A 24,568-nucleotide genomic window follows, 5' to 3' on the forward strand; every position below is an offset into this window, starting at 1 on the left:
GATGCTATTATACCAGGGAAAAATAAAATTGCAGTATAAAATTATCAAGTACTAGAAACAAATTACACAAAGCTATTTATAGTACAATTAATTTTAGAGTGGACAAAGTATAATCATTTCAAATTAAGACTAAGTTTTTATAAGGATATTGGTCCCTTGGAAGCAGATCACATTTCTTTAAGTTATATTCCCAGCACTTAATACAGCCCTAAGAGTATAGAAGCTCCATAAATATCAGAAAAATGATTAAATGAATAGACTGTTATGTAGTGCCCTCCTTACCCTGCTCATCAAGCTAATATCACAAATAAAAATTTTCCTGGACTCTGAAATTTGAAGTAGTTTCTTAGAAATATGGGATATCAAAATCATTTTTTGTCAAATTTGTGCAGTTCTTTGTGCAGTTCTTCTTGGACATTGGAAAGAGGGTGCTGTTGGATTGATTGCCTGATGTGTTATGGCATTTAGTGCCGACTCTCTTCAAGCTTTGCAGGATGGAAAAACAGCCGAGTAAGCTAAGAGAAGAAGGAGACATAAAGAGGGCTATCCAGTTTGCTAAAAACTATTGTTACAAACCAGACACTGACTTCCCCATTGGGTTTGCACAGGATCGTTGTACAATCTGGACTTGTTTTAAATTTGTTTTGTTCCTTCCAAACAAAGTCTGATGGTGGATGATGCTTCGCTTCAGATGCTGCTGCCCACACCTGCAAGAAAACATCGATGAATGCTGCTGGGCTCAGCAGAGTCCCGTGAAGGTCACAGGGTCATTGCAACTTAACCTGTCTCAATAGGTGAGATTTTAGTGCTGTTTATTTATTTTTAAGAGATGAGGTCTTGCTATGTTGTTCAGGCTGGCCTCAAACTCCTAGGCTCAAGTGATCCTCCCAGCTCAGCCTCCCAAGTAGCTGAGAGTACAGGTGTGTGCATGCCACTGTGATTGGCTTCAGGTGAGGCTTTAAAATATAATGGCTATGAAATATTTAATACCAAGCTGTGTACCACACCAAACAGCTACTGCACATGACTTAAGGGAAAGCACAGGAAAGATGGGGAATCTTCCAGCATCATCTACAATTACCTATTCTGCAAAAAAAAAAAAAAAATCTCTTGTCTTGTCTTCTAAGGACATGGTTATTTACAGTAAGGAAATAGGGAACTCCACTTTATTATTTTTTTTTTTCTTTTTTTTCTTTTTTTTTTTTTAATTTTTTATTGTGGGTTGTTCAAAACATTACAAATTTCTTGACATATCATATTCCACACTTTGATTCAAGTGGGTTATGAACTCCCACCTTCACCCCATACACAGATTGCAGATTCACATCAGTTACACATCCATTGATTTACAAATTGCCATACTAGTGTCTGTTGTGCTCCGCTGCCTTTCCCATCATCCACCCTCCCCCCTCCCCACCTCTCCCCTCCCCTCCCCTCCTCTCTCTCTACCCCCTCCTCTGTATAACCCTGAGGGTCTCCTTCCATTACCGTGCAATTTCCCTTCTCTCTCCCTTTCCCTCCCACCTCTCATCCCTGTTAAATGTTATTCTTCTCCTGTTCTTCGTCCCTACTCTGTTCTTAGTTACTTTCCTTATATCAAAGAAGACATTTGGCATTTGTTTTTTAGGGATTGGCTAGCTTCACTTAGCATAATCTGCTCTATTGCCATCCATTTCCCTGTAAATTCTATGATTTTGTCATTTTTTAATGCAGAGTAATACTCCATTGTGTATAAATGCCACATTTTTTTTATCCATTCGTCTATTGAAGGGCATCTAGGTTGGTTCCACAGTCTTGCTATTGTGAACTGTGCTGCTATGAACATCGATGTAGCAGTGTCCCTGTAGCATGCTCTTTTTAGGTCTTTAGGGAATAGACCAAGAAGGGGAATAGCTGGGTCAAATGGTGGCTCCATTCCCAGCTTTCCAAGAAATCTCCATACTGCTTTCCAAATTGGCTGCACCAATCTGCAGTCCCACCAGCAATGTACAAGTGTACCCTTTTCCCCACATCCTCGCCAGCACTTGTTGTTGTTTGACTTCCTAATGGCTGCCAATCTTACTGGAGTGAGATGGTATCTTAGGGTGGTTTTGATTTGCATTTCTCTGACAGCTAGAGATGTTGAGCATTTTTTCATGTACTTGTTGATTGACTGTATGTCCTCCTCTGAGAAGTGTCTGTTCAGGTCCTTGGCCCATTTGTTGATTGGGTTGTTTGTTCTCTTATTGTCTAATTTTTTGAGTTCTTTGTATACTCTGGATATTAGGGCTCTATCTGAAGTGTGAGGAGTAAAGATTTGTTCCCAGGATGTAGGCTCCCTATTTACCTCTCTTATTGTTTCTTTTGCTGAGAAAAAACTTTTTAGTTTGAGTAAGTCCCATTTGTTGATTCTAGTTATTAACTTTTGTGCTATGGGTGTCCTATTGAGGAATTTGGAGCCCGACCCCACCGAATGTAGATCGTAGCCAACTTTTTCTTCTATCAGACGGCGCGTCTCTGATTTGATATCAAGCTCCTTGATCCATTTTGAATTCACTTTTGTGCATGGCGAGAGAAAGGGATTCAGTTTCATTTTGTTGCATATGGATTTCCAGTTTTCCCAGCACCATTTGTTGAAGATGCTATCCTTCCTCCATTGCATGCTTTTAGCCCCTTTATCAAATATAAGATAGTTGTAGTTTTGTGGATTGGTTTCTGTGTCCTCTATTCTGTACCATTGGTCCACCCGCCTGTTTTGGTACCAGTACCATGCTGTTTTTGTTACTATTGCTCTGTAGTATAGTTTGAAGTCTGGTATCGCTATACCGCCTGATTCACACTTCTTGCTTAGCATTGTTTTTGCTATTCTGGGTCTTTTATTTTTCCATATGAATTTCATGATTGCTTTCTCTATTTCTACAAGAAATGCCATTGGGATTTTGATTGGCATTGCATTAAACCTATAGAGAACTTTTGGTAATATCGCCATTTTGATGATGTTAGTTCTGCCTATCCATGAACAGGGTATATTTTTCCATCTTCTAAGATCTTTTTCTATTTCTCTCTTTAGGGTTCTGTAGTTTTCATTGTATAAGTCTTTCACCTCTTTTGTTAGGTTGATTCCCAAGTATTTTATTTTTTTTGAAGATATTTTGAATGGAGTGGTTGTCCTCATTTCCATTTCAGAGGATTTGTCGCTGATATACAGGAATGCCTTTGATTTATGCGTGTTGATTTTAAATCCTGCCACTTTGCTGAATTCATTTATTAGCTCTAATAGTTTCTTTGTAGAGCCTTTTGGGTCTGCTAGATACAGAATCATATCATCTGCAAATAGTGATAATTTAATTTCTTCTTTTCCTATTTTTATGCCTTTAATTTCTTTCGTCTGTCTAATTGCTCTGGCCAGTGGTTCGAGAACTATGTTGAAGAGAAGTGGAGAGAGAGGGCATCCCTGTCTTGTTCCAGATTTTAGAGGGAATGCCTTCAGTTTTTCTCCATTCAGAATGATGCTAGCCTGAGGCTTAGCATAGATTGCTTTTACAATATTGAGGTATGTTCCTGTTATCCCTAGTTTTTCTAGAGTTTTGAACATAAAGGGATGCTGTACTTTGTCGAATGCTTTTTCCGCATCTATCGAGATGATCATATGGTTCTTATTTTTAAGTCTATTGATGTGGTGAATAACATTTATTGATTTCCGTATATTGAACCAGCCTTGCATCCCAGGGATGAATCCTACTTGATCATGGTGTACAATTTTTTTGATATGTTTTTGTATCCGATTCGCCAGAATTTTATTGAGGATTTTTGCATCTAGGTTCATTAGAGATATTGGTCTGTAGTTTTCTTTCTTTGAAGTGTCTTTGTCTGGCTTAGGTATCAGGGTGATGTTGGCCTCATAGAATGAATTTGGAAGTTCTCCCTCCTTTTCTATTTCCTGAAGTAGCTTGAAAAGTATTGGTATTAGTTCTTCTTTAAAGGTTTTGTAAAATTCTGCTGTATACCCATCCGGACCTGGGCTTTTCTTAGTTGGTAGTCTTTTTATGGTTTCTTCTATTTCCTCAATTGATATTGGTCTGTTTAGGTTTTCTATATCCTCCTGACTCAATCTGGGCAGATCATATGACTTCAGAAATTTATCTATGCCTTCACTATCTTCTAATTTATTGGAGTATAAGGATTCAAAATAGTTTTTGATTATCTTCTGTATTTCTGAAGTGTCTGTTGTGATATTGCCTTTTTCATCCTGTATGCTAATAATTTGAGTTCTCTCTCTTCTTCTCTTCGCTAGCATCGCTAAGGGTCTGTCGATTTTGTTTATTTTTTCAAAGAACCAACTTTTAGTTTTGTCAATTTTTTCAATTGTTTCTTTTGTTTCGATTTCATTAATTTCAGCTCTGATTTTAATTATTTCTTGCCTTCTACTTCTTTTGCTGTTGTTTTGCTCTTCTTTTTCAAGGATTTTGAGATGAAGTATGAGATCATTTATTTGTTGGTTTTTTCTTTTTTTAAGGAATGAACTCCAAGCAATGAATTTTCCTCTTAGAACTGCTTTCAATGTGTCCCATAGATTCCGATATGTTGTGTCTGTGTTTTCATTTATCTCTAAGAATTTTTTAATTTCCTCCTTGATGTCTTCTATAACCCATTGATCATTCAGTAACCTATTGTTCATTCTCCAGTTGATGTATGCTTTTTCCTTCCTTCTTTTATCGTTGATTTTCAGTTTCATTCCATTATGATCAGATAAGATGCATGGTATTATCTCTACTCCTTTATATTGTCTAAGAGTTGCCCTGTGACATAATATATGATCTATTTTTGAGAAGGATCCATGTGCTGCTGAGAAAAAAGTGTAACTGCTTGATGTTGGGTGGTATACTCTATATATGTCAATTAGGTCTAGGTTATTAATAGTGTTATTGAGTTCTATAGTTTCCTTATTCAACTTTTGTTTGGAAGATCTGTCCAGTGGCGAGAGAGGTGTGTTGAAGTCTCCCATGATTATGGTGTGGTGGTCTATTAGACTCTTGAATTTGAGAAGAGTTTGTTTGACGAACATAGCTGCACCATTTTTTGGGGCATAAATATTTATGATTGTTATGTCTTGTTGGTGTATGGTTCCCTTAAGCAGTATGTAGTGTCCTTCTTTATCTCTTTTGATTAACTTTGGCTTGAAATCTATTTTATTTGATATGAGTATGGACACACCTGCTTGTTTCCGAAGTCCATATGAGTGATATGATTTTTCCCAACCTTTCACCTTCAGCCTATGTATGTCTTTTCCTATCAAATGCGTCTCCTGTAGGCAGCATATTGTTGGGTCTTGTTTTGTGATCCATTCTACTAGCCTGTGTCTCTTAATTGGTGAGTTTAAGCCATTAACATTTAGGGTTATTATTGAGATATGGGTTGTTCTTCCAGCCATATTTGTTTATTTCTGTTACTAAACATTGTTTGTTTTCCTCTTTGATTATTTCCCCCCCCCTTTACTGTCCTACCTCCCACTGTTGGTTTTCATTGTTATTTTCCATTTCCTCTTCCTGTAATACTTTGGCGAGGATGTTTTGAAGAGATGGTTTTCTAGCTGCGAATTCTTTAAACTTTTGTTTATCGTGGAAGGTTTTAATTTCATTCTCCATCCTGAAGCTTAATTTCGCTGGATACACAATTCTTGGTTGGAACCCATTTTCTTTCAGTGTTTGAAATATGTTATTCCAGGATCTTCTAGCTTTCAGAGTCTGTGTTGAAAGATCAGCTGTTATCCTGATTGGCTTGCCCCTAAATGTAATCTGCTTCCTTTCTCTTGTAGCTTTTAAAATTCTCTCCTTATTCTGTATGTTGGGCATCTTCATTATAATGTGTCTAGGTGTGGATCTCTTATGATTTTGCACATTCGGCGTCCTGTAGGCTTCTAGGATTTGGGATTCTGTCTCATTCTTCAAGTCTGGGAAGTTTTCTTGTATTATTTCATTGAATAGACCGCTCATTCCTTTGGTTTGGAGCTCTGTACCTTCCTGTATCCCAATGACTCTTAAGTTTGGTCTCTTAATGTTATCCCATATTTCTTGGATGTTCTGCTCATGGTTTCTTAACAGTCTTGCTGAGCTGTCTATGTTCTTTTCCAGTTGAAATACTTTGTCTTCATTGTCTGATGTTCTATCTTCTAAGTGTTCTACTCTGTTGGTAGTATTCTCCATTGAGTTTTTAAGTTGGTTTATTGCTTCCTGCATTTCTAGGATTTCTGATTGCTTGTTTTTTATAACCTCTATCTCCCTGTATAGTTGATCCTTTGCTTCCTGGATTTGTTTGCGTAATTCGTGGGAACTCCACTTTAATAGTTAAATGATTAAAAAAAAGAGATATCATGTACTAAATTGAAGAAAGCTGTGAAATTTTGATTATGGGTATAAATTTTTACCCAGAAGATAGATCAAGTGGCACAATTAAGTAACAAGAACAAAAAATAATTACTTTTTATGGACAGATCTGGGGAAGATGCCACCACTGGTACGGAGTCACAGGCTGATGGGGCCAATGAACTTTATCTCTACAATTCCAGTTCCTCCTATTCCTATCACATACTCACCGTCACCGTGGAATTGGCCTGCATGACAATATTGGGAAGGAACTGGTACAAAGAAACTGCTTGTCCCTTCACATTCTGCTGGAGAATATGATCTCCAATCTCCAGTTCCTTGTCAGGGGAAGAGTTAAGGAGCCTCACAAACAAACCCTGGGCATTCACTTCAGCTATTTCAATGTCTCCAAGAGAACTGGAAAAATAAAACACAAAGATTATAAAAGTGCCTTCTGATATGAATGTCTTTGGCTCACTTTCAGAACTGAAAAATAAACACGCTTTGGAAGTTGTTCCTAAGCTGTACATTCTACTGGGCATGTTCTACATAGAAATCATATATTTTGTAATCTAAGACAAATGGCTTGATGCCTTATTTCTGTTTCTTTATTGATACGATAAAATGATCTGTTTCACAAAAGATAATTAAAGGAAACTTAAAATGTGCTGTAAGAGTCAGGGTATGAATGCCCATAGGAAGGTGTGATTATAATTTTTTAAATTTCCTCCTGCTCAATTCGAAACCATTGTGACATGAAATTCTCAAGAGCAGATCAAGAGAAAAGTTAAAACTTTTAGTTTACTTCTGATACAGTGACTGTGAAGCAACTGCTTTAATTCAGCTTTTTCATTGCTGTGACCAAAAGATCTGACAAGAACAATTTAGAGGAGGACAAGTTATTGACTCTTGGTTTCATTGGATCAGTCCATGATTGGCCAGCTCCATAGCTCTGGGCCCAAGGTGAAGCAGAACATCATGGCAGAGGGCATGGCAGGAAAGCAGGTCAAGACATGGCAACCAGGAAGCAGAAAGAGAGTTCCACCAGGAGCAAAATAGAAACCCCAAAGTCACACTCCCAGAAACTTTATTTCTTCTAGTCACATCCTACTTGCCTGCAATTACCACTCAATTAATCCATATCAGTGAATAATCCACTGATCAGGTTACAACTCATAGTCTAATCATATCACCTCTGAACATGCTTGCATTGTCGCACACACGACATTTTGGGGACGCCTCATATTACAACTATGTGATTAAAACAAATTTGGAAAGTGAACACATTATGCAAACATAAGATGGTATTTTTTACCTTCCACCTTGTGTTGAGGACTGAGTATGTTCCAGGTATCAGCATTTTTCAGAGTGTGGGTCACAGCCCATTAGCAGGTTATGAAATCACTTGGATGGCTTAGGACCAGCATATTCAAAATAAAATATATCCCTACCAATAATAATCACCAATACTACTAAGTACTAGGCACTGGGAAAAATATATCTGCATCTGTCACTATCTCCATTTATATATCTTTCTCCACAATTTATTTAATTTTCACAAAACATACATATTTCTAATTGAAAGTAGTAGTAAAAAAAATGAGGAACTCTTTATCATCTCATTTAAGTCTTACAACCAAGTGAGACATGTACTATTTTTAGTCCCATTTTATAGATCAGGAAACCAGTTTAGAGAGATTAACTCTCATGTTCAGGGTCACTCAATAAAAATTAGTGCTTGCTCTCTGCCTCATTCAACTAGTAAGATCTCAAATTGGATTCATCCAATCACTCAACTTGTTTAACATTCTGTACACACCCTGCTGGGTGTGCACTGCTAGAAAACATCCCCCCACCCCTCTCCCACACACTATACACAGATTGTTGCTACCAAAAAATTATTGGTTTTTCAGCCACACCTGGGCCTTTAGCATCTCTCTTCATGATGAACAGCAAGTTGTCTTCTTCATGAGCTGAGACAGTGCCTTTTGCCACCCCCAATCATGTTCATATCCCTTCCAGCAAATAATCTTACTAAGAAAATACATCTATGAGAGAGAATTGTTTTCTTGCTTCCCAGTTAGAAGAAGGTTCATTTATTACTGCCACATAACTTTCTCTGTTCCAGCCCACTCTGCAGTAGAAGAGTGACTCTTCTCCCACTCAACGTGAAGCCTTTGGGTGACTTCCTTCTCTGCCGCTTCAGCCTCTCCATCCATTCATTATCCTTTAACACCAACCTCTCCCTCTAGACTGCATCTTTTCTCAAATACATATCTTTTCTTAAAGTGCTACAACTTTAAAAAACAAAAGAAAAACAAAAACAAAGCAACCCTCCTTCACCTTACAGGTCATACTATTCCCCAAACCTGCTTTTGAAAAGACTGTATCATAAATTCCTCACTTCTCAATCACGACTGCCTATGTCTGCTACAGATGCAGATGACTAATGCCCTTCAAAGTTGGTAAGTTGAGTGGTATCTGTTCAGCCTTTATCTTTATGTCTTTGAAGGATTTGCTTTTGCCAGATAGACTCTCTTTTATGAAAGTTCCCCTTTTGCTTTGCTTCTGTTACCTGTTTGCCCCTTTTCAGATTTATCTTCTTTGATCACCTCTCAGATGTCAGCCCATGACATAACTATTTTTAGCCCTCTTTTATTTCCATCACTCTCTGTAGATGTGGTATTATCCATGAACAGGGCTTCAGTGATCATTATCATACCAATGATCACTATGGTAAAATCGATTACCTGACAACTGCTGAGCTTCAGAACCGTAGTAACAACTGACCACAGGCCTCCAAAGGTAACTCTGAGCTCATCATTTTGGCCTGTTGTGATCTATTCTTCCAACTGAAAAACTCTTTAAGAGAACTGCATAATTTTCCCATTGGCCATGCCTGAAACTTCCATGGCGTTCCCTCTCTTATCCTCCATGACTAAGTTCTGTTCCTTCTGCCTCTTTGGTTTCCTCTGTGTTCATCCACCTGTAGAGCTGCCATCTTTATTTGGCTCTCATCATCTTGTGTGACATCATCGCAGCATCCTGTTTTCTCCAGTTCTTCCTGCTCCTAACCATTCTCTTTTGCTTCCAGAGCAATCTTCATATGATTCATACCTGACATTGAATTTTCCTGCCAGAAATCCTTTAGTGTATCACCCTTTCCTCCAGATAAAAAGTTAACTTCACAACATGGAAACAAAGCCCTACCTAGTCTGTCGGCCTCTTTAATCTCTTTTTCCTTCCTCGTATCTCATGCTTAAGCTGCAATAAGAAAGAATTCCTTGCAAGTGCATAATGCATGCTGAGCGTGCTCATAGTGCATGCTTCACTCACTACTTACACAAATGCTCTTCCCCCTCATCCCCCATATCCTGACTGACACCTCAAATTTGGGGCTTCTTAATTTTTTTTTCAATATCATAGGTGCAAAAGGATATCTCATTGGTTGCTCAATTTTCCACTTTGGTGAGTTATCTGTTTATATCATTTTGTTCACTTTCCTATAGGTTGTTTTGCATTTTATAATTGATTCCTAGAATTGATAGTATTTAATACATATATACATACATAAATTCTGCAAGGATAGCCTTTTTAAATATATTCATCTGAAATGTGTCTTATGGTATAAACCGCTAAAATTTTTACTGTGATAAAATTTATCAGACTCTCTCTTTATAGTTTCTGCTTTTTTGTTTACCCTTCTGATAACATGGCTGCCAAAGAGTGATGGCTCACTGCCACTGCCCAGAATCACAAGAGTATCATATGGCATCCAGCTAGCCCAGGAAAAGATTGAAATTCAGAATACAAAGTTTGGTTTCTCCTAAATGCATGTTGCTTTTGCACCACTGTCAATTTGAAAAGTTGTAAGTTGAACTGTTTTAAGTAAGGGACTGTGTATGTGTGTGTGTGTGTGTGTGTGTGTGTGTGTGTGTAAGAGAGAGAGAGAGAGAGTTTCATACATATAGAGTTCATTTTCCTAGCTATGTTTGTTAAATTGTTCATAATCTCCCTGCTGATTTTTAATGCCACCTGTCATGTGATGAGTTTCTGAATATTGCAAGGCTTTTTATCTGTTCTATTGATCTAGCTGTCCATCCTATGCCTATACAAAACGTTTTTCATTTACATTGCTTTATATTAAGTTTTGGGTTTGTGGATAAATCTTCCTTTATTTTCTTTTTCAGTATAATGTTAGCTGTCTTTGGACTTTTGCACTTTGTGGCAGGATGCCCAGACACATCCATCCCTAATCCCTAGATTCTATGAATATGTTATGCTACATGGCAGGTATAATTAAACTTATAGATCTAGCTGGAGAGATTAATCTGAATTATTCAAGTAAGTGTAATCTAATAAAATGAGCACATAAATTAGAAAACTTGCTTTACCTGGAATCAAAAGAGAACTGCAGCAGAAGGGAAAGTTTTAATGCAGTATCTCTGGCTCTGACATGAAGGGGTCTGTGTACCCATGTGTAAGAACTGGGGAGAGACCTCTGGGAGCTGTAGAAACTTTATGCTGATAATCAGCAAGGCAAGGGGCCCTTAGTCTTAAAACTATAAGCAACTGAATGTGGCTAACAATATCAAGATACATGATAGCAGATTCTGTCCGAGAGCCTCCAGATAAGAGGTCAGCTGTATGACATCTTGATTTTGACCTTGTGAAATTCTAAGAAGATAAATAAGCTGAACCAATCTAGATTTATGACTTTAAAAACTGCGTGGCAATAAATGGGTGTTATTCTCCTACTTTAAGTCCCTAATTTATTAGGTGGCAATTTGTTAGGGAAGCAAAAGAAGTCATCTTATAGACTAAGATTTTAGAATCATTGAGAGATATTGCCCAGTTGGCCTATAGTTTTGTATCCAACATTCTCATTGTAGGTTAATTCCAGTGTCTATTTCTATTGATACAGTAATTGCCAATATTTTTATTATTTCTTTAAAGATAAGTGTCATTTTTTGTGGTTGACTTTAAAATTTTCTTTAGCTTTCTGTTTTAGAAGTTTTTCTGTAATTTATTTAGGTTGGTTTTTGCCTTTTATCCCACTATGAGTTGGTAGTGCTTCCTGAATCTTGGCTTGATATCTTTCATTATTGGAAAAATTCTCTGCTATTGGTGAAAATTCCATCAATCTGTTCTATGTCAATCTTTTCCCTACTTTACTAATTACAATCATAAATATATAAATATAAATGTATGCAGCATATATACACATATATATGTACACACGAACATATATGTATATCACCCTATTTGTCTGTTGTGTGCTTGTTTCTAACCTCTTTGCTTTCTATGAATCAGTATGGATATTTTCTGCCTCTGACATGAAGGGAAAATATTATGTACTACAATAATTCTCTCTTCTGCTATATCAAATACTGATAAGCCCATGTACTAAAAGGGTTTTTATTCTTTTGTTTTTAATCTACAAGTTAAGGCCAAAATTTTTATCTTGTCATTTAATTCCTTGTATAGTTTAGTCATTGTTTCTTTGAGGTTGTTGTCCTATAACATCTGCAACACCTGCATCTCTTTCCACCTGTTTCTGGTGTACATATTTGGTTTTGGATTTTGGTTAACTTTTATCTTTTGTACACATTGTTATTTTTTATATAGTTCTGTTATGGTTTAGATAAAATGTGTCCCTTAAAAGCTCATGTGAGAGACAATAAAAGAAAATTTAGAGGTGAAATAACTGCGTTATGAGGGTCTTAACCTAATCAATGCATTAATCCACTTAATGGGTTAACTGGGTGATAACTGTAGGCAGGAAGGTTGTGGCTAGTGAGGTAGGTCACTGGGAGCATGCCTTGAGGGTATATATTTTGTCCCTGGTGAGCTGAGCTTAATCTCTCTCTGCTTCCTTATTACCACATCTTCAGCTGTGTTCCTCCTTCATTCCCTTCCTCCATGATGTTCTGCTTAACCCTCGGGCCCAGAGTAATAGAGTCAGCCATCTATTCACTAAGACTTCTGAAACCGCAAGCCCCCAAATAAACTTTTCCCCCTCTAATTCTTCTTGTTAGGTCTTTTTGGTCACAGTAATGACACAGCTTACTGAAACAAATCTAGTATCATAGATTAAAAAAAAAAAAACCTGCAGAGATAATTTAAGGCTCTGTATGTTTTCTCACTCTAGATAAGATTTATTTTTGCTTTTGGCAGACATCTAAGTTGAAAAAAAATCACTTTAATTGAATCAGGGTGTGAAATGATTTGACACAAGACTGGTTTATTTTGATTATAGCTTTACTATTGGGTGTACCCTTCTGAGTTCTAACTGAAAACCTGGGGGTGTTTGAGGGATGACTCTCATTCTTGACAGTTCCCAAATGCCAATTCTCATTCACCCAAGTCCTGTGATCCTGCCAAAATCTTTGATGAACTTCTGAGCCTCTCTGCTGCTGCTTTCAAACTATTTTGAGGAGAAAAGTGGCTCCAAATATAAGGATTTTGCTCTGTATTTCCTCTCCATGAAGAAGAACTGTGATAATAAAGGGTGTACACACCTATGGACTCTCTCGGCCTAGTGATGAAATTCCATTCAAAACAGTGGCCTCACTTTCTACACCCCTGCACTGAGAAGATGCCTCTTTCATAGAGGTTCATTTTGAGCAATTTATAGAACCATGTCTTTTCTTTGTGTGTGTTATCATTATTTAAATTTAAATGTAACATCCCTGGTATTCTTCTATCTCATTCTCATCTTACTGTTACTGAATTCTTTGTGTGATGTTTTTATTTTTTGTTTTACAGACTCATGTCTTCTGCCCATGGAAATGATCATTATTTTACTTTTATTTTAAACAAAAGACCTTGGAATAGCTCAGCTACCTCTTTGTTTTCATCACTTATTATTGAATATTTATAGTTGCTTTTCAAAAATCTTTCATTAGGGGCTGGTGCTATAGCTCAGCAGCAGAGTGCTTGCCTTGCCCATGCCGGGCAATGAGTTCGAGCCTCAGCATCACATAAAAATAAATAAATGAAAAAGATATTGTGTTCATCTACAACTAAAAAAATTTTTTTAAAAATTTTTTGTTAGTCAAGTAACTGCTTGTTCATTAAACTTTATTTTATGTATATACATAGGTTAAATTTTTTGTCTGAAAGAAAACAAAACATTGTTCATAACAAGGCATGCATTTGCTTTCTTTTTTATTTAAGTCCTAAAGTTACAGGAAAACACTTTATGTAATACATGGAAATTCATGGAGGCAAACGGTCAATATGCTGTCACACTTGCTTTACAAGTAATCTTTTTCTCTTCTCTGCCATTCTTCCTGTTTATTTTTTAGTGGGGAAGTGACTTGAGACCTCTGCTCATAATTTGTGATTGGCTGAGAGTGGAGAGAGATGTTCCAATCATCCTGTCAGTAGCTTTTGTACATACCCAATTTGTAAAGATTGAAAAGACCCAAGTCCATGTCACTTTTTTTCCCCCTTAAGACTCACTTTCCATTATTTAAGCACTGATTTATCTGGTCACTGGGTTCTTCTTGATAGCTCCATGCTATTTATCTGCTTTCAAGCTTCTGTTACTGAGCAATTTGCTGAAATTATCTTTAGAGTTTCAATTATTCCACCCTCTATCTAAAATTCTCTTTATGTTGACACCTGCACTTGTCATTGGGTGGGTAGTGTTGGCTGGAAAGGGCTCCTTAAGTTTTTAAAGGACAAAATCTAGAAAAAATAAGGGAACTTGAATCAATTCGCTGGTAATATAAGAGAAGAACTCTTAGACATGAAAGTCTTAATGACAAATCTTTAATGTAATGAAGAGATAAATTTATATATTTTCTACCACCAGGCTCTAAGTCACCCAAAGGAAGAATAAATGGGCTTAGAATGATTTGGGAATATGGGCATATTTGCAAACTTATTGGTTGTTTTGGACAAGAAGTATTCATGTGGTTATCATTGTCTTGTTGAGGCCCATTTCATCCAGAGTTTACTAACATTCCTCCTCTAAAGTTGTAGACTGTAGAACTGCCTGGGAGCAGAGATGGAGTATGGACGGGAAGGTAGCCTTCTTAATATACTGTCATTATTTATGGGGCATCAAGAACTAAACATGAAGCCAAGGAAAGGTCTTATATTTAGGAAGGGTACTGATGTAAAACTAGTGAAAATTCTAGTAACATGTCTCCTCCATTTCCTGCTTGCCTACAATCCCCCCTTTTTTTCCTTCTGCTGTCAAATTTTCAGCCGATCCCCAGAGGTGGTTGGTGATGGTATGTGAGAAACAAGAGCTTTCTTTGTTCAAAATGCTACAGGAAAGATTAAACAGAATATGTAGAGATATGGCTGAGATGAAAAATATACAAGATGGGATTAACAGATTAGTGGTAGATGAAAATATTAGTGAATCTGAAGATATAGTAATGGACGGTTATCCAAAAAGGAACACAGAAAAACTGTTTTTAAAGAAGAAAGAGAATAACAGTATTAGAGAAATGTGGTACAGCTCCAAGTGGTCCGATGGATGGGTAATTGAAGTCCTTTGAAAAGGAGGGGATCGATATTTGAAGACACAATAGCCAAAATTTTTCCAATTTAAATTCTACATATCTGTAAATCAAAGAAACGCAACAACTCCAAGCATAGGGAATCTGAATAAAGTTATACCAAGACACATCATAATCAAGTCTCTGAAAACCAATGAACATCTTTGAAGCACCATGAAGGGGAAAAAAGAGGACATGTTTAAGTAGAGGATCAAATATATAATGATTACACCATGTTTATTAGAAACAATGTGGACAAGAAGAAGCAACATCTTTAAAGCACTGAAGAAAAAACTGTCCACATATAATTCTATATCCATGGAAAATATCTTTTTAAAACAGACAAAATCAAGAATTCTTCTGGTACCAAAACTAAGGGAAGAATTTACTACAAGCAGTTTTACACTGCAGAAAATATTAAAGGAGAAACTTTTCAGATGGTAGGATAATGATACTGTCTGGAAACATGATCTACAGACACCCCCCCCCCACACACACCCCCAATGAAGAGTACTCAAACATATCAGGTAAATATAGTGTATATGATATTTTTAATATTATTTAAATGTATTGTTTAATTGGCTAAACGAGAACAATATAGTATGGAGTTTATATCATATAAAAAAGAAAATGTGTGACAAAGACCAGGAGGGGAGCAATGAAAGTATACTATGGTAGGGTTCTTAGACCACATGTGAAGTAGTATTAAGGCCACTTGCAGGTAGTCTGTTATTGGCTCAAGATGTATCATATAAGCCTGAAAGCAACTGCCAAAATAAGAATGACAGTTAATTAACCAACAAAGGAGGTAAAGTGGAATTTTTAATAATACTCCATTCAAAGGAATATTAAAAAAACAAGAAAAAATGGAACACAGACAATTGAGAAAAATAGAAAACAAACAATGAAACAGTAGGCTTAACCCTTATCATATTAAGAATCACTTTAAATGTAAGTGGTTTAAAGGACATGGATTTGTCAGATTGGCTAAAAGAGCCCATCCCAACTACATGCCATCAACCAAACAGGCACTCCAAATATAAACACATAGTTTAAAAGTAAAAGAACAGAAAAAGTTACACCATGCTAATATTAGTAAAAGAAACCTTCAGTGCTGTATTAATATTAAATCAAATAGCTTTCCAAGCAAAGAATATTGCCAAGGATAAAGGAAGTCATTTCATAATGATATAAGGATCAATGAATTGGGAAGATATAACACTCCTAATTGCTTCTGCATATAATAACAAAGATTCAAAATACATTAAAAACAATAAAACTGAACTGCAAGGGAGAAATCAACAAATTCAGATTATAGCAGATTTTAATACCTCTCTCTCTCAATAACTGATAGAACAAGTAGACAGAAAATAAGCAAAAGACAGTATACTTAACACTATCAACCAACGTGTTTATGAAACACCTCACTCAACATCAAAATACACATTCATTTCAAGTGTACTTAAACTTTTACCAATATACTCAATGTCCTGAATATTAGACAAGTCTCAATAAATATTAAATGTTTCAAGCCATAAAAAGCATATTTTTGACTATATGGAATATTAACTAGAAATCAATAACAAGAAGATATTTGGAAAATCATGAAACTGGAAAAATTTATGAAATATTTGGGAACTTAATAATGATTCCGAATTACCCAAGAATCAAAGAGGAAATAAAAATGGAAATTAGAAAATATTCTGAATAGAATGAAAATGAACATACATTTCAAAATGTGTGGGATGCAACTAGGTAGTACTTAGAGGAAAAATTTTAATATTAAATATCTATGTCAGCTGGGCACAGTGGCACTCCCCTATAATCCCAGCAGCTCAGGAGGTTGAGGCAGGAGGATCAAGAGTTTAAAGCCAGCCTCAGCAAAAGCGAGGTGTTAAGCAACTCAGTAAGGCCCTATCTCTAAATAAAATACAAAATAGGGCTGGGGATGTTGCTCAGTGGTCGAGTGCCCCTGAGTTCAATCCCTGGTACCCCCCGCCCCAGTAAAATATCTATGTCAAAAGAGAAAAAGTTATCAAATCAATGTTCTCAACTTCCAACTTAAAAATTTAAAAAAGAAAGAAAAGCAATACCCATGAAACAAACAGGAGTAGGTATAGATCCGAATGGGAATCAATGAAATAGAAAGCAAACAAAAAATAGATAAAAATCAATGAAGGCAAATACTGGTTCTTGGCAAAACTCAATAAAACTGCTAAACCTGTAACAAAAGCAAGCAGGAAAAAGAGAACACACAAAGGATCATACTGTGAACAAGAAAAGGTGACATAGAGAGTCTACAGAGAGTAAAAGGATATTAAGAGAATGTTATACACAACTTTGTGTCAATAACTTTGATAACTTAGACAAAATGGGAAGATTCGTTGGAAGACATAAACTATTCAAGTGTACTCAGAAGAAATAAACAGAATAGTCTGATATCTATTTTAAAAGTTTGTAGTTTTAAAATTTCCCAGTATCATACATAGTATGATACATGTCATACATACATCCCCACATCCCCTTCCCTCCCCTCCCATCACTTTTCTCTATCTAATCTAAGGTAATGTTATTCTTCCCTAGTGCCTCCCACTCCACCTTATTGTGAATTAGCATCTGCATATTAGAGAAAACATTCAGCCTTTGGTTTTGTAGGATTGGCTTATTTCACTTAGCATGATATTCTCCAACTCCAGCCATATCCTGGCAAATGCCATAATCTCACTCTTCTTTAAAGCTGAGTAATATACTCTATTGAGTATATCCTGCTATAATGTATAACCCAATTAAAACAAAGAAAAAAATTTTAAATTACCCACAAAGAAACTCCTGGCTCAGATAACTTCAGTGGTCAACTTTATAAAACATTTAAGGAAAAATAATATTACTTCTATGCAAATTCTTCTAGAAAATGAAATAAAATATATTTTATTAGATAAGCATTACCCTCATACCAAAGTTAAAAAAAATTATAAGAAAAGAAGACTATAGACCAATACTCTTTACAAACATAGACACAAAAACTTGAAATGAAATTTTAGCAATCTGAATTCAACAATGTATTAAAGGGATAAATATTAAGACCAAATAGGGGTTATTCTAAGAGTAAAAAGCTGCTTTAAGATTAAAAAAAAAGACTATAAATAGATGCATAAAAACTATTGACAATACCCAACATCTAGGTTTAATATTCATCATCACAGATTATATGTCCTGGATAACAATTCTGTCATTCCATGATCAAAACTTTCCCAGGGGTGGGGGACATTTCACAAAATTCAAAGGGAGATCAGTACCTTAGAGGAAAGGGACAGGGGGAAGGAGGAGGGAGAGAAAGGGGAGACACTAGGGAATGATATTGGCCAAATTATATTGCTATAATGTGTGCATGTACAAAATGTAGTGACAAATCACACCATTTTGTATACCCATAATGCACCAGTAAAAATAATTGAGAAAAGCTGCACTCTGTGGCACGCCTATAATCCTAGTGGTTCGAGAGACTGAGACAGGAGGATCACAAGTTCAAAGCCAGCCTCAGCAAACAGCGAGGCTCTAAGCAACTCAGTGAAACCCTGCCTCTAAATAAAATACAAAATAGGACTGGGGATGTTGCTCAGTGGTTCGGTGCCCCTAAGGAGTTCAATCCCTGGTAACACCCACCCCCCCCCCCAAATAATAATAATGGAGGAAAAAAAACTTTCCAGATTTCCCATCGTGAAATCCAAATTCTTAAACCAGGAATTCAAGATACACTATAATCTCTTTCACGCTGAATCCAAGCTCTTGTCCCAGGAGCAGTGGCAGTGAAGCATGTCTAGATGGGCTGGCATGCACAGGAACCCAGCATCATTGCCCACTACCTGCTGCTGCCCCTAGCCTAGTGTGAGCAGGTATACCAGGTGCCATGCATCCACATGGGCCATATTCATGCAAAGCCTGCCATGCATGTACCAGCCTGAGGCAGAGTGAGCCAGGGCTTAGGCCGGTGTGGATGCCCTACTCCCATACCACACAGTGGCATGGCCTATAATTCCTAGCATCCAGGATCCACTGATCTCAACCTCCTGGGAAGCTGGGATTGCAGATGAGCCTCAAGAAAACAGAAGTGGGGCAGACCTGAATGGAAGTTCAGACTCAAGGGTTGTTGGTACTTTTCCAAACCTTGATTAGCATAATTTTGGACCAATAGCATTAATATTTTTTAAAACCCTGATTTGCATGAATTTGGACCAATAGCATTGATCCAACTGCCATATAAACCTCTAGACTAGCATGTTCCAGTGGCAACCTGCTATCGGTTCTCCCCTCTTTTAGGTGAGAATTCACTTTCTATTTTTGAATAAGTTCTACAACTTTCATTCTTGCTTTCAGTTGTCCCTGAAGTTTAGGAGACAAGAACCTGGAAAGAACTCAGCAGTGAGCTGTTGTGATCACAGTTCTCCATTAAGACCTGCAACATGTTTTTTTGGCTGTGGAGACCTGCTGCTTATGCAGATCTCTCCTACCGGGCAAAGGGACAAAAATCCTGCTTTCAACACTAGAACCTACAGCCCTATCATATTTTTTCATGCACTGCCTGATGTGACCACACTGTACAATTCTTTGTACCTGATCCTAACCTTTCTGCCTCTTTAGCTTTCTGCTTCTCCTTTGCTCTAGGCTTGTGGTTCTCAATCCTGACTATGCATTAGAATCATCATGGCATTAAAACACATAACAGCAACAGCAAATAATAGTTGCCCGATTCTACCCCAAGGGATGTTGACTCAAATAGTCTGAGTTGGGGTCAGGACAAGAAAAGCATCCCAGGTGACCATACTGAGTATTGAAAACCAATAGTACAGAGTGTTCTCACATACTCCAAATTTGTATATCCCAAACTGACCTATCTTTCTTTTAAATTAGTGCATTATAATTACACATAATAGTGGTGTTCGTTGTGACATGTGTATCTGCACATAGCATAATTGGCTCCAGCAATTCAATGTCTAGTACCATCCCTTTACCTTTCCTCCTTCCTTCCGCTGATCCCTTTCCTCTACTTGACTGATCTTCCTTTTGTTTATTCTTAATTGGTGCATTACACATGAAAGTAGGATTCCCTGTAATATATTCTTTCAAGGATTTAGCATAATTTGGTCTATTTCATTTTGCAGTTCCTTCTCTTTCCCTCCAGCTTGATCCCCTTTCACTACTCTATAATGACTAGGCTGTCTTTCAAAGTGTAGTCTAAATTATAGCTCCTTCACATAATCTTCCCAGATCATCCTGCCCTGCAAGCAAGCTCTCTTTTAAATGCCTGGGTATCTGTTACTTGCCTGTCTTATCCTCATTTGCAGGTCTTCTCAGACTCCTTGAAATCATATCCTTTAAATCTTTGACAAAATTTTTGCCCCAAATCGTTCATTATTTTTAACATGGTTGGTATTGAGTGAGTGATTTGATGAAGTGTTTTTAGACAGTTGAGGAAACTCATTGGTTTTTTTCCAATCCCAGTTGGCATTAGAATGCTTGTGATTTTTAGGAAACAAGGGGTAAGAAGAAAAAAGTTCCTTCATAACTGACACTCAACACTACCTACCAATTTGTATTAGCTCTTGAATACCCTTATGCCAACATGAGTTCACTACTAACATTTCACAGTTCAATCCGTTGTTTATGTAAGTAAGTAAGGCAGAGTTAGGTAAATAAGTAGATGAGTCAGCTCCTTCTTTTAGTCCTAATATCAACTTTCTTCCTGATGAATTCTTTTTGCTATAGATACTGACATTGTAATGATGGATCAAGGAGGTAAAAATTAATCTCTCTCCTGTCTTGAATTCAAGAGTCTACTAGGGAAAAAAAAACATTAAAACCATCTGAATGATTCACCAACAATGAAAAAAAAATCATTGAATAATGGGGTATGGACTTTGTAGGGATTATACAGTGCTATATTCTCTGGCTTTTTGTTTTCTTTGTACCAGGGACTGAATTCAGGGGCACTCCACTACTGAGCCACATCCCCATCCCTATTTTGTATTTTATTTAGAGACAGAGTCTCATTGAATTGCTAAGGGCCTTGCCATTGTTGAGGCTGGCTTTGAACTCATGATCCTCCTGACTCAGCCTACTGAGCCACTTCTCTAGCACTTTTACTTCTCTAGAATGTTAACATCAATTGCTTTTAATTATATTTCAATGACTTGTTTGGAGTTTTAGAAGAAGTCATAGATCAGAACTAACAATAGATCAGAATTCTTTTTTCTACTGATCAGTCCTCCCTTCGAAGAGAATATCAAACAATTAAAATAGAGTCTGTACCTGCACATAGAGGTCCCAACTTCTTCAAGAATCATAGAAAGGCGTTTGAAAATATCTCTGGTGTGGTGTGAATTGTCAAGAAATTTATTGGAATCACGAAACAAAGAAAAGAAGTAATCCTCTCCTTCACCGATCACAGATGATTGGGATTCAAAGTTTGACAGCCCCTTTTTCTTGGGAAATAGGAAGGAGTTGATTTCTTTCAAAGAATCTAGAGAAGTAAATGAGAGAGAAGTCAATAAGTGAATATTCAAAGAACCCTGAAGCATTGTCTTTACTCCTTACTTCTACAAAACTATATTTTTTTCTATATTTTATTGTTACCGTTAAACTCAGAATAATTATCAGCTTTTGAATGGTTATTTTCAGCTATCATAGACTATTTAACTGATTAGGTTGTTAGAAACATCAGTTTTAGGTAGGTAAAGCATTCGAGTCTGTAAAATTTGGATATGTTATGTACACTATAGTCATATTCTATTTTGTGTTTTCTATGCTACACAAATTATTACCCATAAATTAAAGGCTCAAATGAGTCCTTTTCTGCCAATGCTTAGTCCTTTTCCCAGATAAAAACTTAAACTTTGTCCATCAACTAAAATATGTATTTTATCAGAAAAATAAAGTAATGTTTAATCAGGTTCTAGGATCTTTGAGATGTTTTCTTTTTTGAAATTTTCTGCAGAGAATTGTTGACAGAAATTCTCTACAATTATGTCCCAGCCATGTCACTTATCAGGTCAATGGGTTTGGACTTTCCAAGTTTCAGTTTTCTTGAACATAAAAAAGGAGAAGTGAGGACTGGAGATAAAGCAGGTAAGTGTCTGGCACAGTGTTTAGGATTTAGCAGGTACTTGAAAAATGATTGCTGTTATACAGTAAAGGATATGGTTAGTGTGGCCCTGGGTCCAGAATCCTCAAAGGATTAAAATAATTTAGGTTTTGTTTTAGATTCATATGTCCTCAACAAGAACAAAGCAAAGTAAAAGACATAAAGGAATAAAATCATAGGTTGTATTTATTTGTTTTGGTGCTCTGCTGGGAATTGAATCCAGGTCCTTAAACATGCTAAGCACATGCTCTATCACTGAGCCACACCTCTTGCCCATAATTACTAAAAAGGATTCTTCACAAAGTAATTTGTTGAAAAGAGTTCATTTTCAGTCAAGCAAATATTTAATCACTAAATTCCACTGGGAAAGGATAATATATGGTATTCTTCTCAAAAGCTCATCCTGGTAGATGAACTACCAAAGGAAGAAAACCTCAATTTTTCTCCCAGTTGCTATTTCATCTAGAACCACAGGTGACATTGCAACAAGTTCCAGTGGACCCGACCACATCCCAGATCATCTCTCACCTTGCAAAGGGAAGCCACAAACTTTTGTCACACTCTACCCATTGTGAAAAGCATTTACAGTTGAACCCAAATACAGAGCATCTTCCATGATATAATATATCATGCCAAGGGATAGAGAATCTTCCCTTCCTAGATCTAAAATTTGTATTTGCATTTTAAGCCTATGGGTATTGGTTATTACACTGATGTTCTGTGTAAAGTTAAGAGGCTTCTTTGGAAAGTTTATCTTAGTTATACAAACAAGGAAACATGGGGAAGATGACTATAATGGCAGTAGGAAAAAAACCCTGCATAAAACTGTGTCAAAGGTTTAGGAAAATACCAGAAGCAAAATTAAATATAGATGAGATGCTGCCAGACTGGAAATGTTCACAAAATGGGAGAGGAAATGGAGGTATCAGATATACCCTTGGGAGTGTTTGTGCTACCAGTTTTGAAACTTGTTGTGGGTTGCTAATGAAGAAGATTACCATTAAACAGGGACGAGAAGTGGGAGGGAAAGGGAGAGAGAAGGGAAATTGCATGGAAATGGAAGAAGACCCTCATTGTCATACAAAATTACATATAAGAGGAAGTGAGGGGAAAGGGGGAAAAAACAAGAGAGAGAAATGAATTACAGTAGATGGGGTAGAGAGAGAAGATGGGAGGGGAGGGGAGGGGACGGGAGGGGGGATAGTAGGGAATAGGAAAGGCAGAAAAATACAACAGACACTAGTAAGGCAGTATGTATAAACGTGGATGTGTAACTGATGTGATTCCTCAATCTGTACACGTGGTAAAAATGGGAGTTCATAACCCACTTGAATCAAATGTGTGAAATATGATATGTCAAGAGCTTTGTAATGTTTTGAACAACTAATAAAAAAATAAATAAGATAAATAAATAAAACATATAGGAAAAAAATTAAAAAACATAAACACAGAACCCAATAAATAACGTTCTAAAATAAGGTGTTACAGGTATATTAAAATTCACATATAAGTCTTATTGAGTACTTACTATGTGCTAGATTATGCATTAGGTGATTTTTATATGTATTTCTCCTAATCCTTACACTAATCCTGTGATGTTTATACTGTAATCCCTATTCTAGTTATGGAAAATAAAACCCAGAGTTGCTATGCTTTACATTGTTGAGGGTAGGAAAAGAGTTGGTCTTGTGTTTCCAGAGATAGGATGCTTTCTGTAAACTATGGAAGATTCCTCAACCTGGTGAGGAGCAATACCCCTGGAGTATGAGTACTGCTGAGCATCTTGTGGACAACTGTCAAAACTACCTCTGACTATCACAATAGTAGCTACATCTTCTTCTCCTTCAGATTCTCTATTGCTTCCCCCGCTTTGCTCTTTGCCATGTTATAATTTGCTTTTTTATTTCTTCCTTTTCTTATTTGTCTATTTCTTATTTGAGCCATAAGTCTCCTAAAGGCACAAACTACTCAAGATGTTGCTTAATCTTTCTGGCAGCATTCAGGGGAAGAACCATTAACACTTTACATTGCAGCGTTTAATTCACTAGCAATTCAACCCAGACAACCCACAAACCTCATGGTTACTCCTGATATCTTAATCACGGGAGGATGTATCTGGGGATATGCATTTATGTGGCCTGAATTTAAGACTGCAGTTCTAGAGTCAATGATGACCATAGTCAAGTTACTCTGCATATGACAGGGGAAATTATCATTATTGGGGACAAATAATAAAACACCATTCTGGATGGGAGGCACCTAATGAATCTAATGAAATACATACTTTAAAAATAGTATATATATTTTTTACTTACCCATGTTGTCTTCTTGGGAAAAGCTGATTACAGTAGATTTAGAAGCCATTGGTCCCATCATGGATATGTTTACTCCACTAATCTGAGAACTAGACACATAGTAACTGAGAGGAATTTCATGGGATAATGACCGTGACAATAGCAATGTTGTAGTATCTGAATCTGTGGTATTTGATAAAAACTGTATTGAAGAATGCTGTTTTATTAGAGTAGTTTTAAATTTGTCTTCTTTTCTGTGTACAAAAATTATAATAA

General features: G+C 36.6%; 1 protein-coding gene across 16 annotated transcripts in view; it reads right to left on the bottom strand.

Annotated features, from left to right (window-relative positions):
* Positions 1-24,568, bottom strand: part of Lmntd1 (lamin tail domain containing 1) — a 340,293-nt gene that overhangs the window by 21,106 nt on the left and 294,619 nt on the right. For 15 of the 16 annotated variants that reach the window (XM_058576414.1, XM_046435441.2, XM_058576413.1 and 12 more), the window contains 4 exons: positions 24,314-24,546; positions 21,167-21,377; positions 6,572-6,758; positions 588-707 (listed from right to left, as the gene is read on the bottom strand). In XM_058576414.1, coding sequence (XP_058432397.1) covers positions 588-707; positions 6,572-6,758; positions 21,167-21,377; positions 24,314-24,546 — 751 coding nt within the window. The remainder of the gene's footprint in view (positions 1-587; positions 708-6,571; positions 6,759-21,166; positions 21,378-24,313; positions 24,547-24,568) is intronic. The other variant, XM_046435447.2, reaches the window with a different exon arrangement.

This window comes from Marmota monax, unplaced genomic scaffold, assembly GCF_021218885.2.
Source record: "Marmota monax isolate L192 unplaced genomic scaffold, Marmota_monax_Labrador192_F-V1.1 WCK01_AAM20220418_F8-fsc00012, whole genome shotgun sequence".
Taxonomy (NCBI): domain Eukaryota; kingdom Metazoa; phylum Chordata; class Mammalia; order Rodentia; family Sciuridae; genus Marmota; species Marmota monax.